The 21,299-nt window shown below is 47.2% G+C and overlaps 1 protein-coding gene across 1 annotated transcript in view; it reads right to left on the minus strand.

The window, feature by feature from the left end:
- Positions 1-329: 329 nt before the first annotated feature.
- LOC147733096 (uncharacterized) overlaps positions 330-21,299 on the minus strand; it is a 66,213-nt gene continuing 45,243 nt past the window's right edge. Inside the window, exon 4 of the mRNA XM_086955741.1 lies at positions 330-7,012. Coding sequence (XP_086811867.1) covers positions 2,364-7,012 — 4,649 coding nt within the window. The 3' untranslated portion in view covers positions 330-2,363. The remainder of the gene's footprint in view (positions 7,013-21,299) is intronic.

Genomic DNA, 21,299 nt, shown 5'->3' on the forward strand with positions numbered 1-21,299 from the left:
GATCTCGAATGTCCTAGGAATGAAGTGGTGAACATTCCAGCCAGTATTCCAGCCAATTAGGTCCGAGAGGGGAGTCTTGCGTGTCTTCCTGTTTCGCAGTCGGGGCCTTTCCAGCAGCTCTCCCAGTGGCTCTGCAGAGGTGAATGTTTAGTCTGCTCTCAGGTGTCACCGTCAATACACATTTCATGTGTCTATCCTTGAGCTTCGTGCAGTGGACATTTCCGGTGACTGTGGACGTTTCCGGTGACTGTAGGTGTCTCCGACTGTGATGCTGCAGGTGTCTCGAGCAATGAGTGTTTTATGTGATTTGTAGTCTCTCAGACAGTGTTTAGTGCGAATCTACAGGTGTCGCAGAAAAGGACAATTCATTTCCAAGAGCCTTATACAGGGATAATTTCACGTGACTCACAGACAGTGGAAATGGCATGGGTGTGTGCAAGTGACTCAAACAAAGCGCATTTCATGTGTCTCTCCATCTAGCTCAGACGAGGGAGTGGGGGGGGCGGGATTTCGGCAGAGATGGTGGGGCATTTTAATGGAAATATGGATTGGAAGTGTCGCGGAAAAACGATTTTGTTGAAGGAATGTAATCATTGATCAGGATGATGGGTGACTTTCTACTTGATGGAAGATGTTCATTGTGGCAGTGTTTTCTATTCAAAGTCGTGTTTTTTCCAGGCTGGGAGTTTTAGCAGCGTGGGTAAATATGCTTATTAGCATGGATTGGCTAGGCAGCTTTTTTGGCACGTAATTGTAGGGAGTGTATTGTTTAAGGATGATGATTTTTGGTGGGGATTACAGTATCAGATCGATTTGTGAAAAGAACTAGTTGAATTTCTGGCTGTTTTTTTTATGTTTGAAACACGGTTATTGATAGGGTCTGTACTGGGAGATGCTTGTCAATGGAAGATGTTTTTGACCTAATTATATGGCATCTTGGTGTTGAAGGAAAATATTGCTGGTAGGTGTTGTGGATCTATTTTTTCTGATGATGGAAATTGGTTTGTGGAAGGCACTGTGGGGGAGTTTCTTCTCGAAGTAACACACTTGTTAGGGCACATGTAGGATGAGGGGGTTTCATGCAGTAGAATTGTTTTTTTGTTGGAACGGAGTTTAACAGATGTTTATTTTTGATGGAAACCGTTTCCCACTCAGTTTTGCAAAGGGTATTTCATTAGCACTTTCTTGTTAATGGGACGCATGGGTGGTGGCTACTATGAGAGGAGGCTTGTCACAGGAATTTTGATATGTGTCCATCTTAAGCTCACTTCCTGTGGAATAGGTGTAGAACGTAGTGATTCACATTGTAGATATGGGTCAGGAGCACTGTGGCTGAAACCACGAGAATTAACCAAGGTCTCCCAAACCTATACATCTTGATTTCAAAAATAGTTTTCACATATATTCCATACATGCTGTGCTCTCCTCAGTGTTCCTGGACTTCAAGTGAGATGGAAACGTTTGATTACTGGGTAGTGTTGGCAGCAATGAGAATAAATATATTTCCAGTGGGCACAAATAGGATCCTTAAAGTGGTTTATGGAATTATCAGACATGAATATTGCGCTGGATCACCAGGCGATGGCTGCAGAAAATACTACACAACTATTACTTTGCTCTGGTCTGCATAGACCAAGTGAGCGTACACTGAGAGTAAGCTCCCACTGTGGTTCCCACTTCAGGAAAAAGCACCAAGCTCCAGCGTGCATATGTGCACATGGCTTGAATGTGTGTATTGTTGCCATTTTAAATGTGCCATGAGTGGCAATCTCAGCCCCAGGCACCTTTGTGGCCAAGATTTTGAACCCACTTGAGTGCATTTAGCAAATGTCACTGGTGCAGGTCAAGGATGTGCCCTTCAAGCCATACTATTTTGACATACATTAAGCATCTTGATCAGCACAGGAGAAAGGGGTGATGTCTGTAATTGCACCCATCCGAGAGGTTCCCAAACCATTGCTTTCCTTCTTCAACATTATCTTCACGCGGAACACGCTTCTAAACTCTCCTCTGCAAACCAACGAACACACTCTCTTAAATGTGGTGGGTTACAAGGTAACTCGGTACACTGGGTATAACCTAAGACACTACAAAACTCCTTGCAGCACTGCTGTCTGATCTGAACAGTCTGTGGCCCTTGATTCAGCAGCAGTAGGACTGACTTTGGTCGAGGAGTCTTTAGTGGCAGGCCAGTGGGCAGCACTTCATATGTTTCCTGGTAAGGAAGGCAAGTGCACATCAGCTGGAGTTTTGTTTTGGCTCATGGGTAATAGGGTAACAGGCCTGGATTGTGTGATGTAGTGTTACATATTGGTCTAAGAAATTGAAGTATATGTAGGCTCACAATTTATCTGAAAAATCACTCAGTTGAAGGGGTCTGTTGTTGTGGACTCTGGGTTTGGAGACTCTAGATAGTTCACTAGAGTTGTCAATTGCTTAGTGACTGTGGTAGTTGTTGTGATTGTTTTTGTGCCGCCATCTACTTGAGCTGTGGTTGTCTCTGTATTTGTATCTGATGAGACTGGTTCTTGGATAAAAGGCGATGGAGGCAGTGCCCAATTATCAGGGTCATTATTTGGCGTCTCTTGTGATGAATATAACTGCTCTGATGAATTTCCGGTGTCCACAGTCATAGATGTGCCTAATTTTACGGTTGTGGTGAAACACGACTTGGAGCTGATAGTCGTTGTTCTTGTGACCTGCCTAGTCATTGTTGTTATGGTGGTGGTAGTTGTCGTGGTCTCCTGTATGGTGATTATAGTGGCCAGCTTCCCACTGACATTTCTAGTTTCAGTTGTTGTTATGCTTTTAGTTTCGCTTTCCGTTTGGATTTTCGTAACAGTGGGTTCTCCTGTTATCGCTGAGGTACTTGGCACTGTAGGTGGGTATGTGACTAGTGTTGTTGACTCAGATATGTGATCCTTTGGTGGCATAGATTTTGGAAGCTCAGAAGTACTTGGCCCAAGTGTGGGAGGCTCAGGTGTGGGAGGCTCAGGAGTGGGAGGCTTCGGTGTGGGAGGCTCAGGAGTTGGAGGCTCAGGAGTTGGAGGCTCGGGTGTGGGAGGCTCAGGTGTGGGAGGCTCAGGAGTGGGAGGCTTCGGTGTGGGAGGCTCAGGAGTTGGAGGCTCGGGTGTGGGAGGCTCAGGTGTGGGAGGCTCAGGAGTTGGAGGCTCATGTGTGGGAGGCTTGGGTGTGGGGGGCTCAGGTGTAGGGGGCTCGGGTGTGGGAGGCTCAGATGTTGGAGGCTCGGGTGTGGGGGGCTCAGGTGTAGGGGGCTTGGGTGTAGGGGGCTCGGGTGTGGGAGGCTCAGGTGTGGGAGGCTCGGGTGTAGGGGGCTCAGGTGTGGGGGGCTCAGGTGTAGGGGGCTCAGGTGTGGGGGGCTCAGGTGTAGGGGGCTCAGGTGTGGGGGGCTCAGGTGTAGGGGGCTCAGGTGTGGGGGGCTCAGGTGTGGGAGGCTCGGGTGTGGGGGGCTCAGGTGTAGGGGGCTCGGGTGTAGGGGGCTCGGGAGTGGGAGGCTCAGGTGTGGGAGGCTTGGGTGTGGGAGGCTCGGGTGTAGGGGGCTCAGGTGTGGGAGGCTCGGGTGTGGGGGGCTCAGGTGTAGGGGGCTCGGGTGTAGGGGGCTCGGGTGTAGGGGGCTCGGGTGTGGGAGGCTCAGGTGTGGGAGGCTCGGGTGTGGGAGGCTCGGGTGTGGGAGGCTCAGGTGTGGGGGGCTCAGGTGTGGGAGGCTCGGGTGTAGGGGGCTCGGGTGTAGGGGGCTCGGGTGTAGGGGGCTCGGGTGTAGGGGGCTCGGGTGTAGGGGGCTCGGGTGTGGGAGGCTCAGGTGTGGAAGGCTTGGGTGTGGGAGGCTCGGGTGTAGGGGGCTCAGGTGTGGGAGGCTCGGGTGTGGGGGGCTCAGGTGTAGGGGGCTCGGGTGTAGGGGGCTCGGGTGTGGGAGGCTCAGGTGTGGGAGGCTTGGGTGTGGGAGGCTTGGTTGTAGGGGGCTCAGGTGTGGGAGGCTCAGGTGTGGAAGGCTTGGGGGTGGGAGGCTCGGGTGTGGGAGGCTCGGGTGTGGGAGGCTCAGGTGTGGGAGGCTCGGGTGTAGGGGGCTCAGGTGTGGGGGGCTCAGGTGTGGGAGGCTCAGGTGTGGGGGGCTCAGGTGTAGGGGGCTCGGGTGTAGGGGGCTCGGGTGTAGGGGGCTCGGGTGTGGGAGGCTCAGGTGTGGGAGGCTTGGGTGTGGGAGGCTCGGGTGTAGGGGGCTCAGGTGTGGGAGGCTCGGGTGTGGGGGGCTCAGGTGTGGGGGGCTCAGGTGTAGGGGGCTCGGGTGTAGGGGGCTCGGGTGTGGGAGGCTCAGGTGTGGGAGGCTTGGGTGTGGGAGGCTTGGTTGTAGGGGGCTCAGGTGTGGGAGGCTCAGGTGTGGAAGGCTTGGGGGTGGGAGGCTCGGGTGTAGGGGGCTCAGGTGTGGGGGGCTCAGGTGTGGGAGGCTCGGGTGTGGGGGGCTCAGGTGTAGGGGGCTCGGGTGTAGGGGGCTCGGGTGTGGGAGGCTCAGGTGTGGGAGGCTTGGGTGTGGGAGGCTCGGGTGTAGGGGGCTCAGGTGTGGGAGGCTCGGGTGTGGGGGGCTCAGGTGTAGGGGGCTCAGGTGTGGGAGGCTTGGGTGTGGGGGGCCCAGGTGTAGGGGGCTCGGGTGTAGGGGGCTCGGGTGTGGGGGGCTCAGATGTGGGAGGCATGGGTGTGGGAGGCTTGGGTGTAGGGGGCTCAGGTGTGGGAGGCTCGGGTGTGGGAGGCTCGGGGGTGGGAGGCTTGGGTGTAGGGGGCTCGGGTGTGGGGGGCTCAGGTGTGGGAGGCTCAGGTGTGGGAGGCTCGGGTGTGGGGGGCTCAGGTGTAGGGGGCTCGGGTGTAGGGGGCTCGGGTGTGGGAGGCTCAGGTGTGGGAGGCTTGGGTGTGGGAGGCTCGGGTGTAGGGGGCTCAGGTGTGGGAGGCTCGGGTGTGGGGGGCTCAGGTGTAGGGGGCTCAGGTGTGGGAGGCTCGGGTGTGGGGGGCTCAGGTGTGGGGGGCTCGGGTGTAGGGGGCTCGGGTGTGGGAGGCTCAGGTGTGGGAGGCTTGGGTGTGGGAGGCTCGGGTGTAGGGGGCTCAGGTGTGGGAGGCTCGGGTGTGGGAGGCTCGGGGGTGGGAGGCTCGGGTGTAGGGGGCTCAGGTGTGGGAGACTCAGGTGTGGGAGGCTCGGGTGTGGGGGGCTCAGGTGTAGGGGGCTCGGGTGTAGGGGGCTCGGGTGTGGGAGGCTCGGGTGTGGGAGGCTTGGGTGTGGGAGGCTCGGGTGTAGGGGGCTCAGGTGTGGGAGGCTCGGGTGTGGGGGGCTCAGGTGTAGGGGGCTCAGGTGTGGGAGGCTCGGGTGTGGGGGGCTCAGGTGTAGGGGGCTCGGGTGTAGGGGGCTCGGGTGTGGGAGGCTTGGGTGTTGGAGGTTCAGGTGTGGGAGGCTCCGGAGTGGGAGGCTCCGGAGTGGGGGGCTCGGGTGTGGGGGGCTTGGGTGTTGGAGGTTCAGGTGTGGGAGGCTCCGGAGTCGGAGGCTCTGGAGTGGGGGGCTCGGTTGTGGGAGGCTTGGGAGTGGGAGGCTCAGGTGTAGGGGGCTCTGGAGTGGGAGGCTCTGGAGTGGGAGGCTCTGGAGTGGGAGGCTCTGGAGTGGGAGGCTCTGGAGTGGGAGGCTCTGGAGTGGGAGGCTCTGGAGTGGGAGGCTCTGGAGTGGGAGGCTCTGGAGTGGGAGGCTCTGGAGTGGAAGGCTCTGGAGTGGAAGGCTCAGGAGTGGGAGGCTCGGGTGTTGGTGGCTCAGGAGTGGGAGGCTCAGTAGTGGGAGGCTCAGGTGTTGGAGGCTTGGGTGTGGGAGGCTCAGGTGCGGGAGGTTCAGATGTGGGAGGTGCAGGAGTTGGAGGTTCTGGAGTGGGAGGCTCAGGTGTAGGAGGCTGGGGGGTGGGAGGCTCAGGTGTGGGAGGCTCAGGTGTTGGAGGCTTGGGTGTGGGAGGCTCAGGTGCGGGAGGTTCAGATGTGGGAGGTGCAGGAGTTGGAGGTTCTGGAGTGGGAGGCTCAGGTGTAGGAGGCTGGGGGGTGGGAGGCTCAGGTGTGGGAGGCTCGGGGGTGGGAGGCTCAGGAGTTGGAGGCTCTGGAGTGGGAGGCTTGGGTGTGGGAGGCTCTGGAGTGGGAGGCTCTGGAGTGGGTGGCTCAGGTGTGGGAGGCTCAGGGGTGGGAGGCTCAGGAGTTGGAGGCTCTGGGGTGGGAGGCTTGGGTGTGGGAGGCTCGGGGGTGGGAGGCTCAGGTGTGGGAGGCGCAGGAGTTGGAGGGTCTGGAGTGGGAGGCTCAGGTGTGAGGGGTTTGGGGGTGGGAGGCTCAGGTGTGGGAGGCTCGTGAGTGGGAGGCTCAGGAGTGGGAGGCTTGGGTGTAGGAGGCTCAGTTGTAGGAGGATCAGGTGTAGGAGGCTCCGGAGTGTGAGGCTCTGGTGTGGGAGGCTCCGGTGTGGGAGGTTTGGGGGTGGGAGGCTCAGGAGTGGGAGGCTCGGGTGTAGGATGCTCAGGTGTAGAGGGCCCTGGAGGGGGAGGCCCAGGTGTTGATTTTGCTGGTGTGGTTGGTGTTGACATTGATGTGGTTGTAGTTGGTGGTTTATTAGTAGTTGATATGGATGTTGCCATTGTCGTAGCTGCTGCAGTGGTTATTGTAGCTTTTGTTGTTGCTGAAATGGTTGTTGTTCTTGGTGTAGTTTTAATTATTTGTGGTGTGATATGTTGTGCAGTGGTCATTCTTGATGTGGTTGCTGGTATTATAGTAGTAGTTGTTGTTGCTGGTGGTGTTGTAGTTGTGGCAGTCGTCATTTGTGTGGTTGTTGTTGGTGCGGGGGTTGGTGTTGGTGGTGTTGTGGTTGTTGGTGGTGTGCTGGTTGTTGTTGGTGATGTGGTGGTTGTTGTTGGTGGTGTGGTTGTTGTTGTTGGTGTAGTGGTTGTTCGTGCAGTAGTTGTCGGAAATGGTATTGGAGTTTGTGGAGTAATAGCTGGATCTAGAAGGAAAACAGAAAATGAATCATAAATTAATGATGACTCTCCAGAATTTCAAATATTAACAATGTTAAGTTCTATGCCTGCCTCATCCAAAGCGAGACCACAAGCAATCTCAGATTTTGCAATTGTTTCAAATATCAACAACACTTCTGTATAGAGTAATCAAGGACTGTGGGGTACTGAGAGACACAATATATTTGGCGCTGTACCTTTATTAGAATGGGTACTGGGCAACACCCACATTGGAGACTGTAATATTTTGGGCACTGACAAACATAGGGAATGAGGTTTTTGAAATAGTGGTTAACAATAACATACGGATAACAGCCTGTAATATTGTTGGCACTGTCACATATCTAGACTATAGTCTTTAACATCCTGTCATTATCAATGTCTGGAACAGAAGACTGAAGATTATTGCAGCTGAATTACATATTGAATTGGGTGCTTAATATCATGATCATTGATTTCCAAATAGATCAGAGCCATTACTACGCTGGTATTGATGACATCTGAAATGGAATGTTTTATATTCTTAACTCTGAAAATATGTAGTCTAGAATCTGTAATGAAATGGATACTGATAACAACTGTATTTGAATCAGTAATAATCTTAGCCATGGTTCACATCTGGATTAGAGCCTGTAATAACTTGAGGTCTGGTGCATGTCTAGTTCAAAGCCTGAAGTGTTTTGCGACTGGCTCCCATCTGAAAGTGCTTGTTGTCCATCTGTCCAGCTGCAAGGTTTGTTTATGTATTCTGAACTCTGATAAGCTGCTATTACGTTGCTAAGTGTACGTGTTCCAGTTACCATAATATTATATAATAGGCCCTTTATTTTGAAATTTCTGTTCAGGCCTGTGTAGATTTGGAATGGAAACGTTCCATGCTTGACATTTGTTTTATCTGGTCATCTCTGCAGGGTTACCCCATATTTTTGCCTTCAGTTGCAGAACCCATTTTATTGTGTGTCGTAATGTGTGCCCAGATATCAAGAAAATTGTTAGAAATAAGAAGGCAGAATATGCCAGCCTTGCATAACATGGCATGTCTCTAATTGCAATGTTCTTTTATAGAATTGTTTGTCCTGAAGAAGGTGCTATCACCGATTCACCGAAATGCTGCGTCGACTACAAGAACAACTGTGATATTCGTGATCAAATGTTTTTTTAAATAAATTGTGATTTTTAACTGTTTTTAACGAATAAGAAATTGTGTTTTTGGGCACATTTATTGTACAAACTACCTGTTTTTAATCTGAATTGTAATAAATTGTATATTTTTATAAGACACACATCCTTTATGGTTTACATCTTTTCTTAGTATTTGTTTATATGTACATGATATACAATCTAAGCTAGATCTGGTACTTGGAGGAATATGTGAACTACACTTGGGTTCTTTCCATTTTGAGTTGATTTGCTGTGGGACCTTTTTCTTGTTCCTACTATTTTGAAAATGACACTTTCAGAAAGTTACCATTTTTCTACCTAAAGCAAAGTTTTCACCTCCTGAGCAGGATATCCGGGCGGATATGCTCAGCCCTTCTTGTGCTTCAAAGGAGAGCTGCATGACTTGCCCACCTCCTTTCTGACTTCTACAGGTTGTCTGCCCTACCACTGACAAATGCAGCTCACATCTAGGCATGCCCGCCATTTGTTGCCCAAGACAGATTGGAGCCAAAACAAGGAAATGGGGAAGGTTAGTCAAAGGCTGCATCCGCCACCCACAGGCTCTTATTGCGTATATGAATGGCACCTTGGGAATCTCTCATCAGAACACTCCTGGACTATGGAAGATTCAGAATAAGGACTGTCCTGCTGTCTGAAAAAGGAAAATCGAACCTACTTCACTTCAGCCTCATCAGAAGTGACTGCAAGTGTCAGTTGGCCCGACCTCTTATTTGAGCTACAGGGACACGACACGCTTCCACAGTCCTCCCTGGTTCAGGTGTAGGAGGCTTCAGAGTGGGAGGTTTGGGTGTGGGAGGCTCAGCCCTCCCTGCAAGTGCCCAGCTGACCAGCACCAACTGGACCTTCCTGAACCCTGTTGCTGGCCACTGCTGGAGTGAGTGCTCATCTCCAAGAAATGCCTCCAGGTCCTGAACCCTTCACTGACATCAGAGTGTACTCCTTCTGACCACTAGATGAAGATTTTAATGTTTTGGGTTCCCCGTGATCACAAAGGGCCCGATTCACAGAACTAACTTAAGACAAAATCCTAAACTTACTACTTTTGGTATTCACAGAAGGCATTTAGTAGTAGTAAAGTTAGGATTTTGTCTTAAGTTTGACTTAAGACAAACTTAAGACAGACTTAAGACACACTTAAGACAGACTTAAGACAAACTAAGACAAACTAAGACAAACTTAAGACAGACTTAAGATAGACTTAAGTTAGGATTTTGTCTTAAGTCTGTCTTAAGTCTGTCTTAAGTTTGTCTTAAGTCTGTCTTAAGTTTGTCTTAACTTTGTCTTAAGTTTGTCTTAACTTTGTCTTAAGTCTGTCTTAAGTCTGTCTTAACTTTGTCTTAAGTCAAACTTAAGACAAAATCCTGACTTTACTACTACTAAATGCCTTCTGTGAATACCAAAAGTAGTAAGTTTACGATTTTGTCTTAAGTTAGTTCTGTGAATCGGCCCCATCGTGATCTTTTCACGCCTAGAAACGACTTTCCACAATGTCCTCAAGAGCGAAGCTCCAACAGAATCGACACTTCGCCCCAACAGTGACCGTCTGCGACAACCACCAATGCGGGTCTCCAGCGAGACCTGCATGAACCTGGTCCCTGTATCCAACCCACATTTCATCATGGTCAGCCAGAACTTGTGACTTTATCCAGGTCTAGATGACCGCATGTGGCACTTTGGGCTCTTTGGCAGTATTTTCACCAACATTTATTATAAAAATCATATCAATGGTTCTACTGATTTGATGTTTGTCATTCTGGGCTCTAAATTTAGCCGGACTGCTTTTGTACCGAGCCACCAGAGGTTTAAGCATGCATTTATTTTGTGAATTTTGTGATTCACCTTTACAGGAATTGTGTTTATTATTTTGGTGGGGCTGAGATCCCTCTCAATTAATGTCTTCCCATATGTGGGCATGTACCACTGCCTGAGTACCTGAATTTGTGTGTATCTTCCATGCATACTTTTATTTTGGCCCTGGTGTCATGGTACGCTAACACTAGCACACATGCCCAGGACAGTCCTTCTTAGTGGACCAAGGATTAGTGTCCCTCTCCTGGGTTTATTACCTAATATGGTGGTGGCAGCATACTTTTCTTTTGTGATATAGTGCTCAGAGAGAGTATGGCCTAATTGCTCCTTGTTAGAAACTGAGTTTCTAGTTGGCACAGGTAAGCACCCAGTCAAAGCAGGAACCACCAATCCAGTCAGGGTAAGCTAGATACACACTAAAATATATCCTGTGTGCACCCTCAGGTAGCTTGACACAGAGCAGGCAGCCTTATCTAAAGAGGCAATGTGTTAGGTATTTGTGCAGGACACACACACAGTAACACAGTGGAAAAAACACAAAAAGACTCCACATAGGTCCAGAAAAATAGAGAATGTTTATCTGAGTACAATAAGACAAAAATGACAAAAATCGGATAAGTAGAAGTAGAGATAGGAATTTTTAAAGAATAAACCAAAAATAGTGCTTCAAAAGCACTAAAAGGTTACTTGATGTCACGCTAGACCAGGGTAAATTCAAAGTTCAGGCTGACTATAATAGAGGGCAGGCCGGCTACAGGACTCAAGCAGGTCGTGCTGACAAAGAACCCTGGATGGAGTAAAGCGTTGTCATCGAACGTTCAATGCGTTGTTCCCGATTCAGATAGTCGAGTCGATGTGTCGAAGTCAATCCACGCAATCAGAACCTCGGATCGGAGCTGCGTCATCACCAAACCTCTCTGTTGGGTCCTGGGTCGTAATCGAGCCACCCAGGTATGTCTTCCGATTGGCCTGTGCCAGCATCGAAGGGCACTGTGTGGTTCCGATTGGCACAGTGGTGACAATGCTTTAATTTTAAAGCAAAGCAGCGTCAGAGCCAACTTCTGAGGCCTAGGACTGGAGGGGCACTTCAGGCAAGGGTAGGACAAACAGATGGCATAGACCAACAGCACCAGAAGAGTTGCTGGAAGTCTTTGATGACCCTGCGACATCACAAAACAGGAAGCAAGCCTGCAAGCCCTTGGTTTCAATCTGGTTCAATTCAGCTGGGTTCTGTCCTTTGCCCTCAAGAGTTCTTCACAGGTCCAGCAGTGTACTGATTTGGTAGGGTCAGAGTCCCAGTACTTTTACCTGAATGTGCCTTTGAAGTGTGGGTGACTTCAAAGCAGCTCCTTGAAGTGGACGGGTATCCTTTTAATTAAGCCATGTCAGCCAGGCTATCTGTCGGAGTGGGGGTGGAGGTGGTGGGGAAAATCAGCCTATTGTGTGGGACACAAGACACTGACTAATCAGATATAAGTATTAGCTCCACACTCCCCTTACCTGCCCAGGAAGGCTATTAGAATGCAGATGAGTGATCTGTCACACCCACCCTTCTTGTGTTTCTTGTTGTCTAGAGAGAATGCACAAAGTGTAGCTGTCACCCAGCTCAAACATGTATTGGAGACAGCCTGCAGGCACACAGAGGAAAGTTAAGGGCAGACAAATGTCCACTTTCTAAATGTGGCATTACTAAAATAGTAATGTTAAATCCAACTTTACCATTAAAGAGGATCTATCATTACAATTCCAAAGATATGAAACATGATGCAGCTACTTCTTTCTAATCAGGAATTAGATTTTAATTAAAGTGTTTTGAGAAATTCCCATTGCTAGCCTATCAGAGTAGTGAAAAACAAATGTAGCTGTCTGGCACTACCAGGACATGCAAAACTGAAAAATACATTTCCTACCTTTTTACGTACACAGCATCCAGACCTTAGGTCGCCCCTACGGTAGGCCTATGTGTAATAAAAGGGGAGTTTAAGGCTTGGCAAGTGGTTTTAAATGCCATATCGAAGTGGTAGTAAATTGCAAGCAGAGGGAGTGCAATGGCAGGCTTGAGACAGGGTTGTAAATCAACTTGTGTGAGTGTCACATCCAGAGCAGCAGGATTCTCTAATAGCATTTAGATTTCAGGCCCTGGGCATATGTTATACCCCTTTACAAGGAATTTACAAGTAAACTAAATATGGTAAACAGGTATAAACCAATGTTTAGAAAAGAAAGCACATGTAATTTAGCTCGGGTTAGCAGTGGCAAAGTGCTCAAAGTCCTAAAGCCAACAAAAAGAAGGTCAGGAAAATAGGAGTGCGAAGGGAAAACATTTGGAGTGATTTTGAGGTGACTCTTCAGAGTGGGCCATTTTTCAACACCCCTCTTAAGTAAAGTTCTGCAGTTATTTGAAAAGCAGATCTTTGGGCTGACATCTTATTTGTATGTCTAGTACATTTTCTGTGCATTATGTGTGTGGTTCGGGTTTGGTAGTAGGCCTCTCTGTGGTCTCTGTGTGTGTATGAGTTTGTGTACTGAAGTCAGTGGGAAACATTTTGGATGCCCTTGGTTCAGCATTACAGAAGATTTATTTATTTATAAAGTTTTTTATAGTGCTTCACACTTTGGAAGGTTGTAAATAGTAAGAGAAAAGGGGGTAAAGAAAAAGATAATATTTTGTTAATACCATAGCATACTGGGAGAAAAACAAACATTACTAAATAGGGAATAGCAAACAAACATGAGCTTGACAAGGTATTAGACCACTAAAGTATGTAGTCAAAGGGGGGTTGAGAAAAACAGACGAGCCGTGACCATTTAAGGCAAGAACTTGTTCATTATGAGTATTTTCACTTCCTGTTTAAAGGCAACCGTCGAGGAGATTCTGCGGAAGTGGGAGAGAGTTCCAGATCTTTGGGCAGAGCCTGAGAAAGCTCCGTGCCTCGTTGTTTTCTTGCAAAAAATCTGTGGCTTTGGCCATTGTACAGCTCGGAATGGATAGCACTGTGCTAATCCCATGCTCAAAGACTTTGCTGTAGAAATGGCAAAAGACTTTGTCCCTTTCTATCTCGGCATGGATGGCACTGTGCTAATCCTAAGATTAAAGACTTTGATAGAAAAGCAGACATTTGAGGAGCACAAATTTAGAGTGTTGCTGGTGTTCTCTGCTTCTTATTTTGCAAAATGTATAATTCACTCTAAGCCTGAAAGGGTTTTGATTTGATATATATAATATATATATATATATATATAATGCTCTTGCTTGCTGGAAATGGAGAATACGTCTGTTTCCTTGCCACCTGTCGCACAAGCAGGGAAACAGACTAATTGCTTTCACACACAGGAAGCTACACACAGGGAGCTGCATGTTTAGGATCTCCCAGTATGCAGGGAGCCAGCATGGAAAGCAGGAGCAATCAGGTTCCCCCGTGGTCCCAGTGTAGACTAAGTACACCGGAGGCACCCTGAGAACTATAGCTGGACTATGGGGCATGGAGTCCTCAGGGCCAAAATTGGCCCAGGGAGGGGGACTGCGCTGCCCCACTCCCCCATTTGGTAATGGACAGGTCTCTGGATTTAGGTTCCCTGGGGCTGAAATCAGCCAGGGTATGTGGGACGTGTGGCTCCCTTCTCTATTAAAAATTAAAGGTGGGGTCCAGGGGCATGGTGCCCCGGGACTGAAATCGGCCCGGGGAGCAGGCACACATGGCCCCCTTCGTCTATTAAATTTAAATATATATATATATATTTGGGCCTCAGAGAATGGGATCTCGGGGGACAAATCGGCCTGGGGAGGGGTGCCGTGCGATCCCTCTCCTCCATTTAGTAATGGGCAGGCCCCAAGAGACTGACTGCTGAGACATTGGAGGCCTGCCGCTTTCATCTACCACTCTGCACAGGGGCCTCCTGTCAAACTACTGTTTGGGACCTAAACTCCCCTTGGCTGCTGATGGTCGTTGGGGGCAAAGAACCCCTATTGTTGTGACAAGTAAGCCTACCACAGGCGGATTTCTATGACTTCATCGGAGGCCGGGTCCGCTTTTTCCACCACTCTGCAAAGGGGCCTCCTGGCGCACTACAGCTTGGAGAAATAACTCCCCTTGACTGCTGAGGGTTGCCTGGCTGCTGGTGAGCCTCCGTCAAGTCTAGTCGCTCTCCCAGCACAAGCAAAATTACGTGCCGAGCGCACCAACGGAAAAAAAATTCTGCTCTGTTGCGGAGTGAGGAGTTTATCGGCAACGTTGAGTTCTTCACGGGATGCAGAATTGCTGAATTCCACATACTCCACGAGCAGAGCGGAATTTTTTGCCCAGACCTAGAAAAAAACAAAGGTGCCGGACGTTATACTTAGGAAATTGAATTTAAAAAACTTTAGAAATTCAATGAAAAAAACAGGTAACAAAGACATTATAGTTAGGAAATAGATATTTAAAAAACCTTAAAAATTCACTAAAAAAAGAAAAGTTTACAGAGATGTTATAGTTAGCCTCAAATGTCACTCCTACAAACCCAGTGAAATTCAGCAGTAATAGGTGAGCTAACTCTAATTTACGCCCTTTCGAAGCACTGCTTATGGCCTCACATATTACATCACTCTTGACATGTCAGTGACATCACTGATCACATTACTGATGACAAATCATCCTATCGCGCTACATACCTAGCAGCCCACACCTAAAATATACCCCAAAAAAGAAGTATTCCATAATGTACATATTTAAAATTAAATACCTTACTATCAATATTTAATTGTTAATCATTACTTAATTACTTAACTTTCTAGCTTGGATCCCTACAAACCTAGTAGACTGCAAATAAAATGTAAGTAAAATACCTCAAAAATTCCATAATTTACACAATTAAAAATCAATTAAAAGATTAGTTAACATTAATAATTGTTAATTAATTATTACTTAACTTCCCACCCTAGACCCCTATCAGACTGAAACTAAAATATAGGTGAGATAAACAATCCATAAATTACATCATTAAAAATCTATTCATTAACAATAACAATGAATTGTTCATTATCACTTAATTAACTTCCCAATTTATACCCCAAAAAAGCCAACAGCGGGCAAAAAAACATAAAAAAGATAACTCAGTATTACATAATAAATATCAAACTTATAATTAAATATACTTTATTTATGAAGTCGTAGTTAAATATCACCTGATTAACTTCCCACCCTATTCCCCTATATACCAGAAAACTTGCTATAACACCATAAATTTCTGTTAAAAATTAAAGAGAGAAATTCTAAATCCCTTTCAAGTACAAGATATTAAAAAAAATACCATTTATATAAACTGTAGTACAACATACAATTAATATATCAGCTAAAACACATTCAAATGATTAAAGAAACAAGATTTTTTAACCACTATATTATTGAAAACGATATTAAAAACAGATTATATTTAAAACTATATTATTTACCCCAAAAACCTATATTCTTCTCAATGACTTTTGGGCATCACGATATTTGCGTGCCACAATTTTTAATTACCTATATTTATGTTTACAGATATTTTTAACTTTATATTCTTTCGAAACATTCAGGAAGCTATCGGACACGTGTCTAGGCAGATCTGTCATTCCACTTAGGGCTTCGTTATGGAGATATCCGGACTTTGGAGAGGCACAGGTAAAAGGAGAGAGTCACTGAGTTAGGTAAAAAAAGTTAGCAGGTTGGAACAGAGGGGTGTCAACAAGCAGATGAGTCCCGGCAGTGGTTGGGTGGAGCATTACACTGTACCCTGAAGTGGTTGTAGGATCTGGTGCTGACCATGCTCGCCTGTTCCCACAGCCAATAGTCTGACCTCTCCCATGTTTTCACCATTGGTTGAAACTCAGCTGCGGAAGGCCTGCCGTTTCTGTACACAGTGTTACCGGGTACAGGAATACCGGGCATTTTAGAATGCCCCTGAGTGGTATTACCAGGTGTTAAAAATCCAGGTGACAAATACTGAGGGCCTTAAAGTTACTCACAGAGAAGAATTAAAAGTGGTGGTTAGATTGCACTAATTTATCTCAGCCGCTGGTGAATTCACCGGCCGAATTCTAATACATTGTTTTTTTGTTCACTGCAAAACTTAAGTACCAAGCAGAATCTTGGAATGCAGATGAGTAGGGGAGTGCAGCCTAGTAATGGTTAGGCTGGCAAAAGCAAAAATAACAAATAGTGATGGGTGAAATTAAGTTGGCCAAAAAAGCAGAAGTAGCAAAAATGTTGATGAAATCTAAATCTTACTTCCAAGTGATAACTTTGAGTTTGATTGCTTCTGGCTTATTCAGAAGTATGAAATAAGTTTACAATTAATTAACCAGCAAGCATTCCAACAAACCACACATGCAATCAGTGAGTTGTTAAACTGTGTATAGCTGCTGGTGAGGCACCTGAGACCGCTCAGCATCACACTCTAACCCAAGGGTCTGTCTACTAATACTCATGCCTCTCCACTAAGACTTTGACATTTTGCTATAGAGTTGGCAGACAGCCTCAAGGTCAACTGAACCTAGGATCTACTTATCTCTACTTGGTCCTGCATGTCAACCCAATCATTACTCACATTTGGCACTTCTAGGCTAATCCAACACCACACAACCCGATTTCATTTGCATACCAGGAACAATATCAATATTGGACATTGCAGCTGTGAGAGCTGCATGCCCTAGATACCCTCAGTAACCATTCTAGAGTCTAGCATATCTTGTTTTCAACTCTACAGTTTGAAACAGGATCATAGTTAGGTTCATATATCAATGTCAGACCTGAACTCTATGCATGCAATGTTTACCCTCCTTCCTTCATTTTCCCTAACTAACCCTCTTCCCTATTCCCCCAGATTATCCACTTCCCCTCCTCTCCCTTCTCACATCCTTCCTCTTCCTCTATGACTCCTACCACCCGCTATTGTCCACCTTCCCCATTACCTACAATGCACCATGACCTCCAGTCTTCTTAACTATCGACACCATATTTTCCCCCTGTCTTTCTCCTCCTCCACTTGTTTACCACTTCCACATTGATGAAAGACCTAGAGTTACATTATCGTTAATATGTAAAGCGCATCTATACCTTTAGTGGCCTTGTGCAATATAAATCAGTGAAATAAATACATTTAGACCCTGGGAAAAAGTCCACCTACCTAGAGGTAACGTCTTGGCCGACTGCCTGTGGCGAACTTTATGCTATGAATGAAGCTACACCTGTAGCTGCTGCCTAAAGGTTTGCTGAGTATGTGCCTTGTTTAAAAAACACACTAAGTAAACTTTTTTTGCTCACAGCTTAGTTGGTCCTTACTTGGCCAGGGCACATTTTTAATTATGCCCGAGTATTCAGATTAATTTCAGTTATTTCTTGTTATGCTTGGCATGTGGACGTAATGAAAATTACACTATTATGGCTGTTTGAATAATTTTGAGTAATTTTGTGCAAAAATGCCTACCCAGAAGCACAGGAACAGAGAGTGAGTAACTGCTACTGTTCCTGTCTGTTGCATTAAGCACTATTTTTTAGCGTGAAATACATCCTGGAGTCCAGTTTGGAAGCAAGGGTGAATTTTGGGCCATGTTAAATACATGGTTGCACTCCTCAACTAATTCCTCATAATCATGCATACTATCACTGTAATTTCACGTCATTATGCTATACCAAATGACGTGAATGATGCCCACCGCTAGTCCTGATTCTATGTCAGGACCGAAGGCTCCAATTATGCTTCTCTTTCTTTTACTGTAATTTTCAGTAGCCAATCAAACGTAAAACATTCAAATACACTGCATTTCCCATTATGCCATAAATAACACGACTAACCATAGAGACCCAGCACTATATAACCTTAGAATGACCATAATCACTCCTCTTTCTTTGCTGCTTCCCAGCCAATTAAGTGCTTTCATGGTTTATTTGCATATTTGCCTTTGGCTTGATACTTGTGTTTACTTGCATATTATCACATATTCTGTACCACCCACTGATTGAATTGCACGTCTGCAGCACTTTGCTGTGTTTTTTAATTATAACTGTTTCTACTTCTCAGCAGCCGCCGAGGGTTGAGCATGGTGTGACCTGTAAGCAGAGGCGGATCCTCCATGGGGGCGTTTGGGCGCCGCCCCACTGCTTTCTCGCCGTGCTGAGAAGGCAGAAACAAATAGTAGAGAACTACCATTTGTTTCTGCCTTCTCGCACGACGAGAAAGATGAAGTTCCTGGTTGCGAGAGTGGGAGGGGTTACTCGAGGGCAGGGGGGAGTGGCTTTCCTTCTGTTGTAAATACTGTCTGTTTGGGCAGCCTCACATAGGCTGTCCAAACAGACAGTATTAACTGTATTAAGAAAGCCGCTCCCCCCTGCCCTCGAGTAACCCCTCCCACTCTCCCTGCTCTCTGTATGCTGCAGCATACAGAGAAATCACGTGGTGTTGGGGAAGCCGGCCGAACCAATCCCAGCGCTGTGCTGTGGTGGAGGGAGGCTGCCTGCAGCCTTCCTGCGTGACGACATTGAGCACCATGGGAGTTGAACAGGACGACGGGAGTCTGCTGGAGTCCGAGTCGGAACTTGAAGGCGGGAACTTGGGATGGTATAGGTAAGTTAAGTAAAAGTTTATTATTTACTTTTCTCAACTGAAAATCCAAGCCTGGTTCGTACTGCCTTCCCCTCGCTAATAGCCTGTTCAGTTGGGTCTATGGAATATTATTCAGCCACAGATAAACAATCTTCTAATCTCTAGCAAGTGGTTATCATGCCCACTTACACAGTGAGCAACTGTATATATGCTTGATTTTAAAATGTACATGTTTGTGGAACATAGCACAGTTATGGCCTGTAAAACAAACTAAAAGAGGGGGAAAGAAATGAGTCATTCTAACTCTCTTGCAGAGGCGGATCCTCCATGCGGCGTTTGGGCGCTCCAGCCGAGAAGAGTGAACATTAAACCACTAAAATAAATACTCATTAGTAGTTGGCTGGAACTTGGTGAGGGGATATCGGGGGCGGGGAGGGGGGGTAGCGAGGAGCAAATTTGCGGTAGGCTCAAAACCGAATATACCGGGTGAAAGACACGATGTGTTGCCATGAATTTCCCCCCATTCCAGGGAGAAAACGGCAGACTTTTTCTACTACTAACTAATTCCGAGCAGGCAGAAAGTTTTAGTTGGAGAGCTGCAGTCAGGCGGGTGGCTTGGGTGGGAGTCTTGGGTTTCTGACGGTACTAGTCTGCTGGTGGGTGGGGGGGGGGGGAGACTGTTTGTGGGTGGCAGACTGTGCTGCTGCCCAGAGTCTACAGTCCTGCCGCAGTAAAATGAGCGGGGGGGGGGCACACTTGGAGACACTGTGATTGTGGGCGGAGTAATAGAACTCCGAGTTAGCTCTCCGAGTGAAACTGCATCTCTGTAATGAGGGCCTAAGCCACGGATTGTTCTTTTGTATAGAATTCTGCCACTCTCTAATTAATAACAAACAGACGCACATATGTAAAAAATAAGGAGCAGTAGCACAAGTGACATTTGAACTGGTTTATCACGATATAGTGCTTTCTAAAATAAACAATGCACTGACGGCTTCTGTGGCTGTTATCTCCTTCCTTCAATGGGGCAGCTCGTTTTTCAAATCGAAGCAATATGCTGCTGCTACATGACGATCATTACTGGGGACACGGTTAGGGATTCTCGCACTTCTGCTGTTTAGTGACGGTGTATATCAGGTATGACGATGAAGCATCGAGATACAATGCTATTTGTTATGTGTGATGTAAAAGATTAATATCAGCAGCAATAATACCATTTACGTATGAAATGTTCTGCTCCGATTTTAACTGTGACAATTGTTCTTGCTGTGTCCAGCTAGTGGGGTCTGTGAGAGCAGAGACAGACAGGAGTGATATGCAAGGGCACAAGAAGAGGAAAACAAACAGGAGTGATAAGTAATGACAGGGGGAGAGCAAAAACAAACAGTAGTGATATGTAAGGGCACATGGAGAGGCAAAGGCACAGATGAGAGATATGTTAGGACACAGACAAAGGAAAGACACACAGGAGTGATATGTAAGGGCACAGGGGGAGCAAAGATACAGATGAGTGATATGTAAGGGCACTGGGAGAGCAAAGACACAGAGGAGTGATATGTAAGGGCACAGGGAGAGCAAAGACACACATACTGAATAAGCAGCTACCTATGTTATATGACATCTCTTTTTTAATGTAATAACTGCACTTTCACAATTGCTTTATTAACCTTCCTGCTTTCTCAAATTTGCTTGAAAATGCACCATTTGACCACTCTTTTTTCATAAATTTTCTCCCCCGAACCCTCCGTAAGTTGTTCCGGCTTGCTCGCTTCGCTCGCTCGCTGCGGTTCATTAGGACAATATAGTTACGCCCTACCACTTTCAAATGTCACCAGCCGCCACTGCCTGTAAGCATGCCGCATCCTTAAGCAGCACGTGGGTTCAGGGAAGAGGTTGTTCCTTCCCAGAAGGGAGATTTTTTGCCCCTGCCTCATTATTGTGGAGAGGGAGAAAAGGGAGCAAGGATACATGACTATCCGTTGCACTGTCCTCTTTTCATTATGGGGATTGGACAGTGAGTCAGTGAGACGTGTACCTCTCACTGCCTCTGCCCATCGTGCACTGCCAGCTCCTGTGTACACCCTGTCAGTTTGATTCATGCCATAGGGTTGGAAAATAGCATTAGGCACTGCCTAGAGTACAGAGCAGTATATACATCGATGTTTCGATTCCTTAAGAATGTGTGAGTATAAAAAAGAATCACTGTGGGGGTCTTCATCAGAACTAAGAACATTAATTGTGTATCGCTTCTATAATTATCTCAGTGAAATGCCAAATTGGTTGACCTCGCCCTCAGCACGAGGTGACCAAGGTAATCTACCCTGTGTAGTCCTTTGTCCCAACAAGTCCTTCAAACCTGACCCTTCTGATTGGTCTTGTCCTAAATAAGGGGCACCACGTGCTCCCTTATGATCTCGGCGTGGGCTCAGAACTCAAAGAGAAAAGCGGGGCCAGCAGCCTCCGTATACGTGTATCTTCAGGCACCAGAAGCAAGCTAGCTGCCTTGAAACCTCCAGTGTCTTGTGCTCGGAGTCAACTGAAGAAGCGTCTGTAGTGTCCTATGGCGTAGGGTAGCGGTTCAATCTACCAGCACCGGCAAGGGCACGCTAGCGCTGGCGCATGCCGTCACGCGCATTGTATAAAATAAAGGAGGCGTGGCCGACGAAGTCAGTCGGAGCCACGAGGAAACAGAGCAGGGTGTCCTGAGTATTATTATCGCAGTGG

The sequence above is a fragment of the Lissotriton vulgaris genome, chromosome 2_1 (genome assembly GCF_964263255.1).
Source record: "Lissotriton vulgaris chromosome 2_1, aLisVul1.2, whole genome shotgun sequence".
NCBI classification, from domain to species: Eukaryota; Metazoa; Chordata; class Amphibia; order Caudata; family Salamandridae; genus Lissotriton; species Lissotriton vulgaris.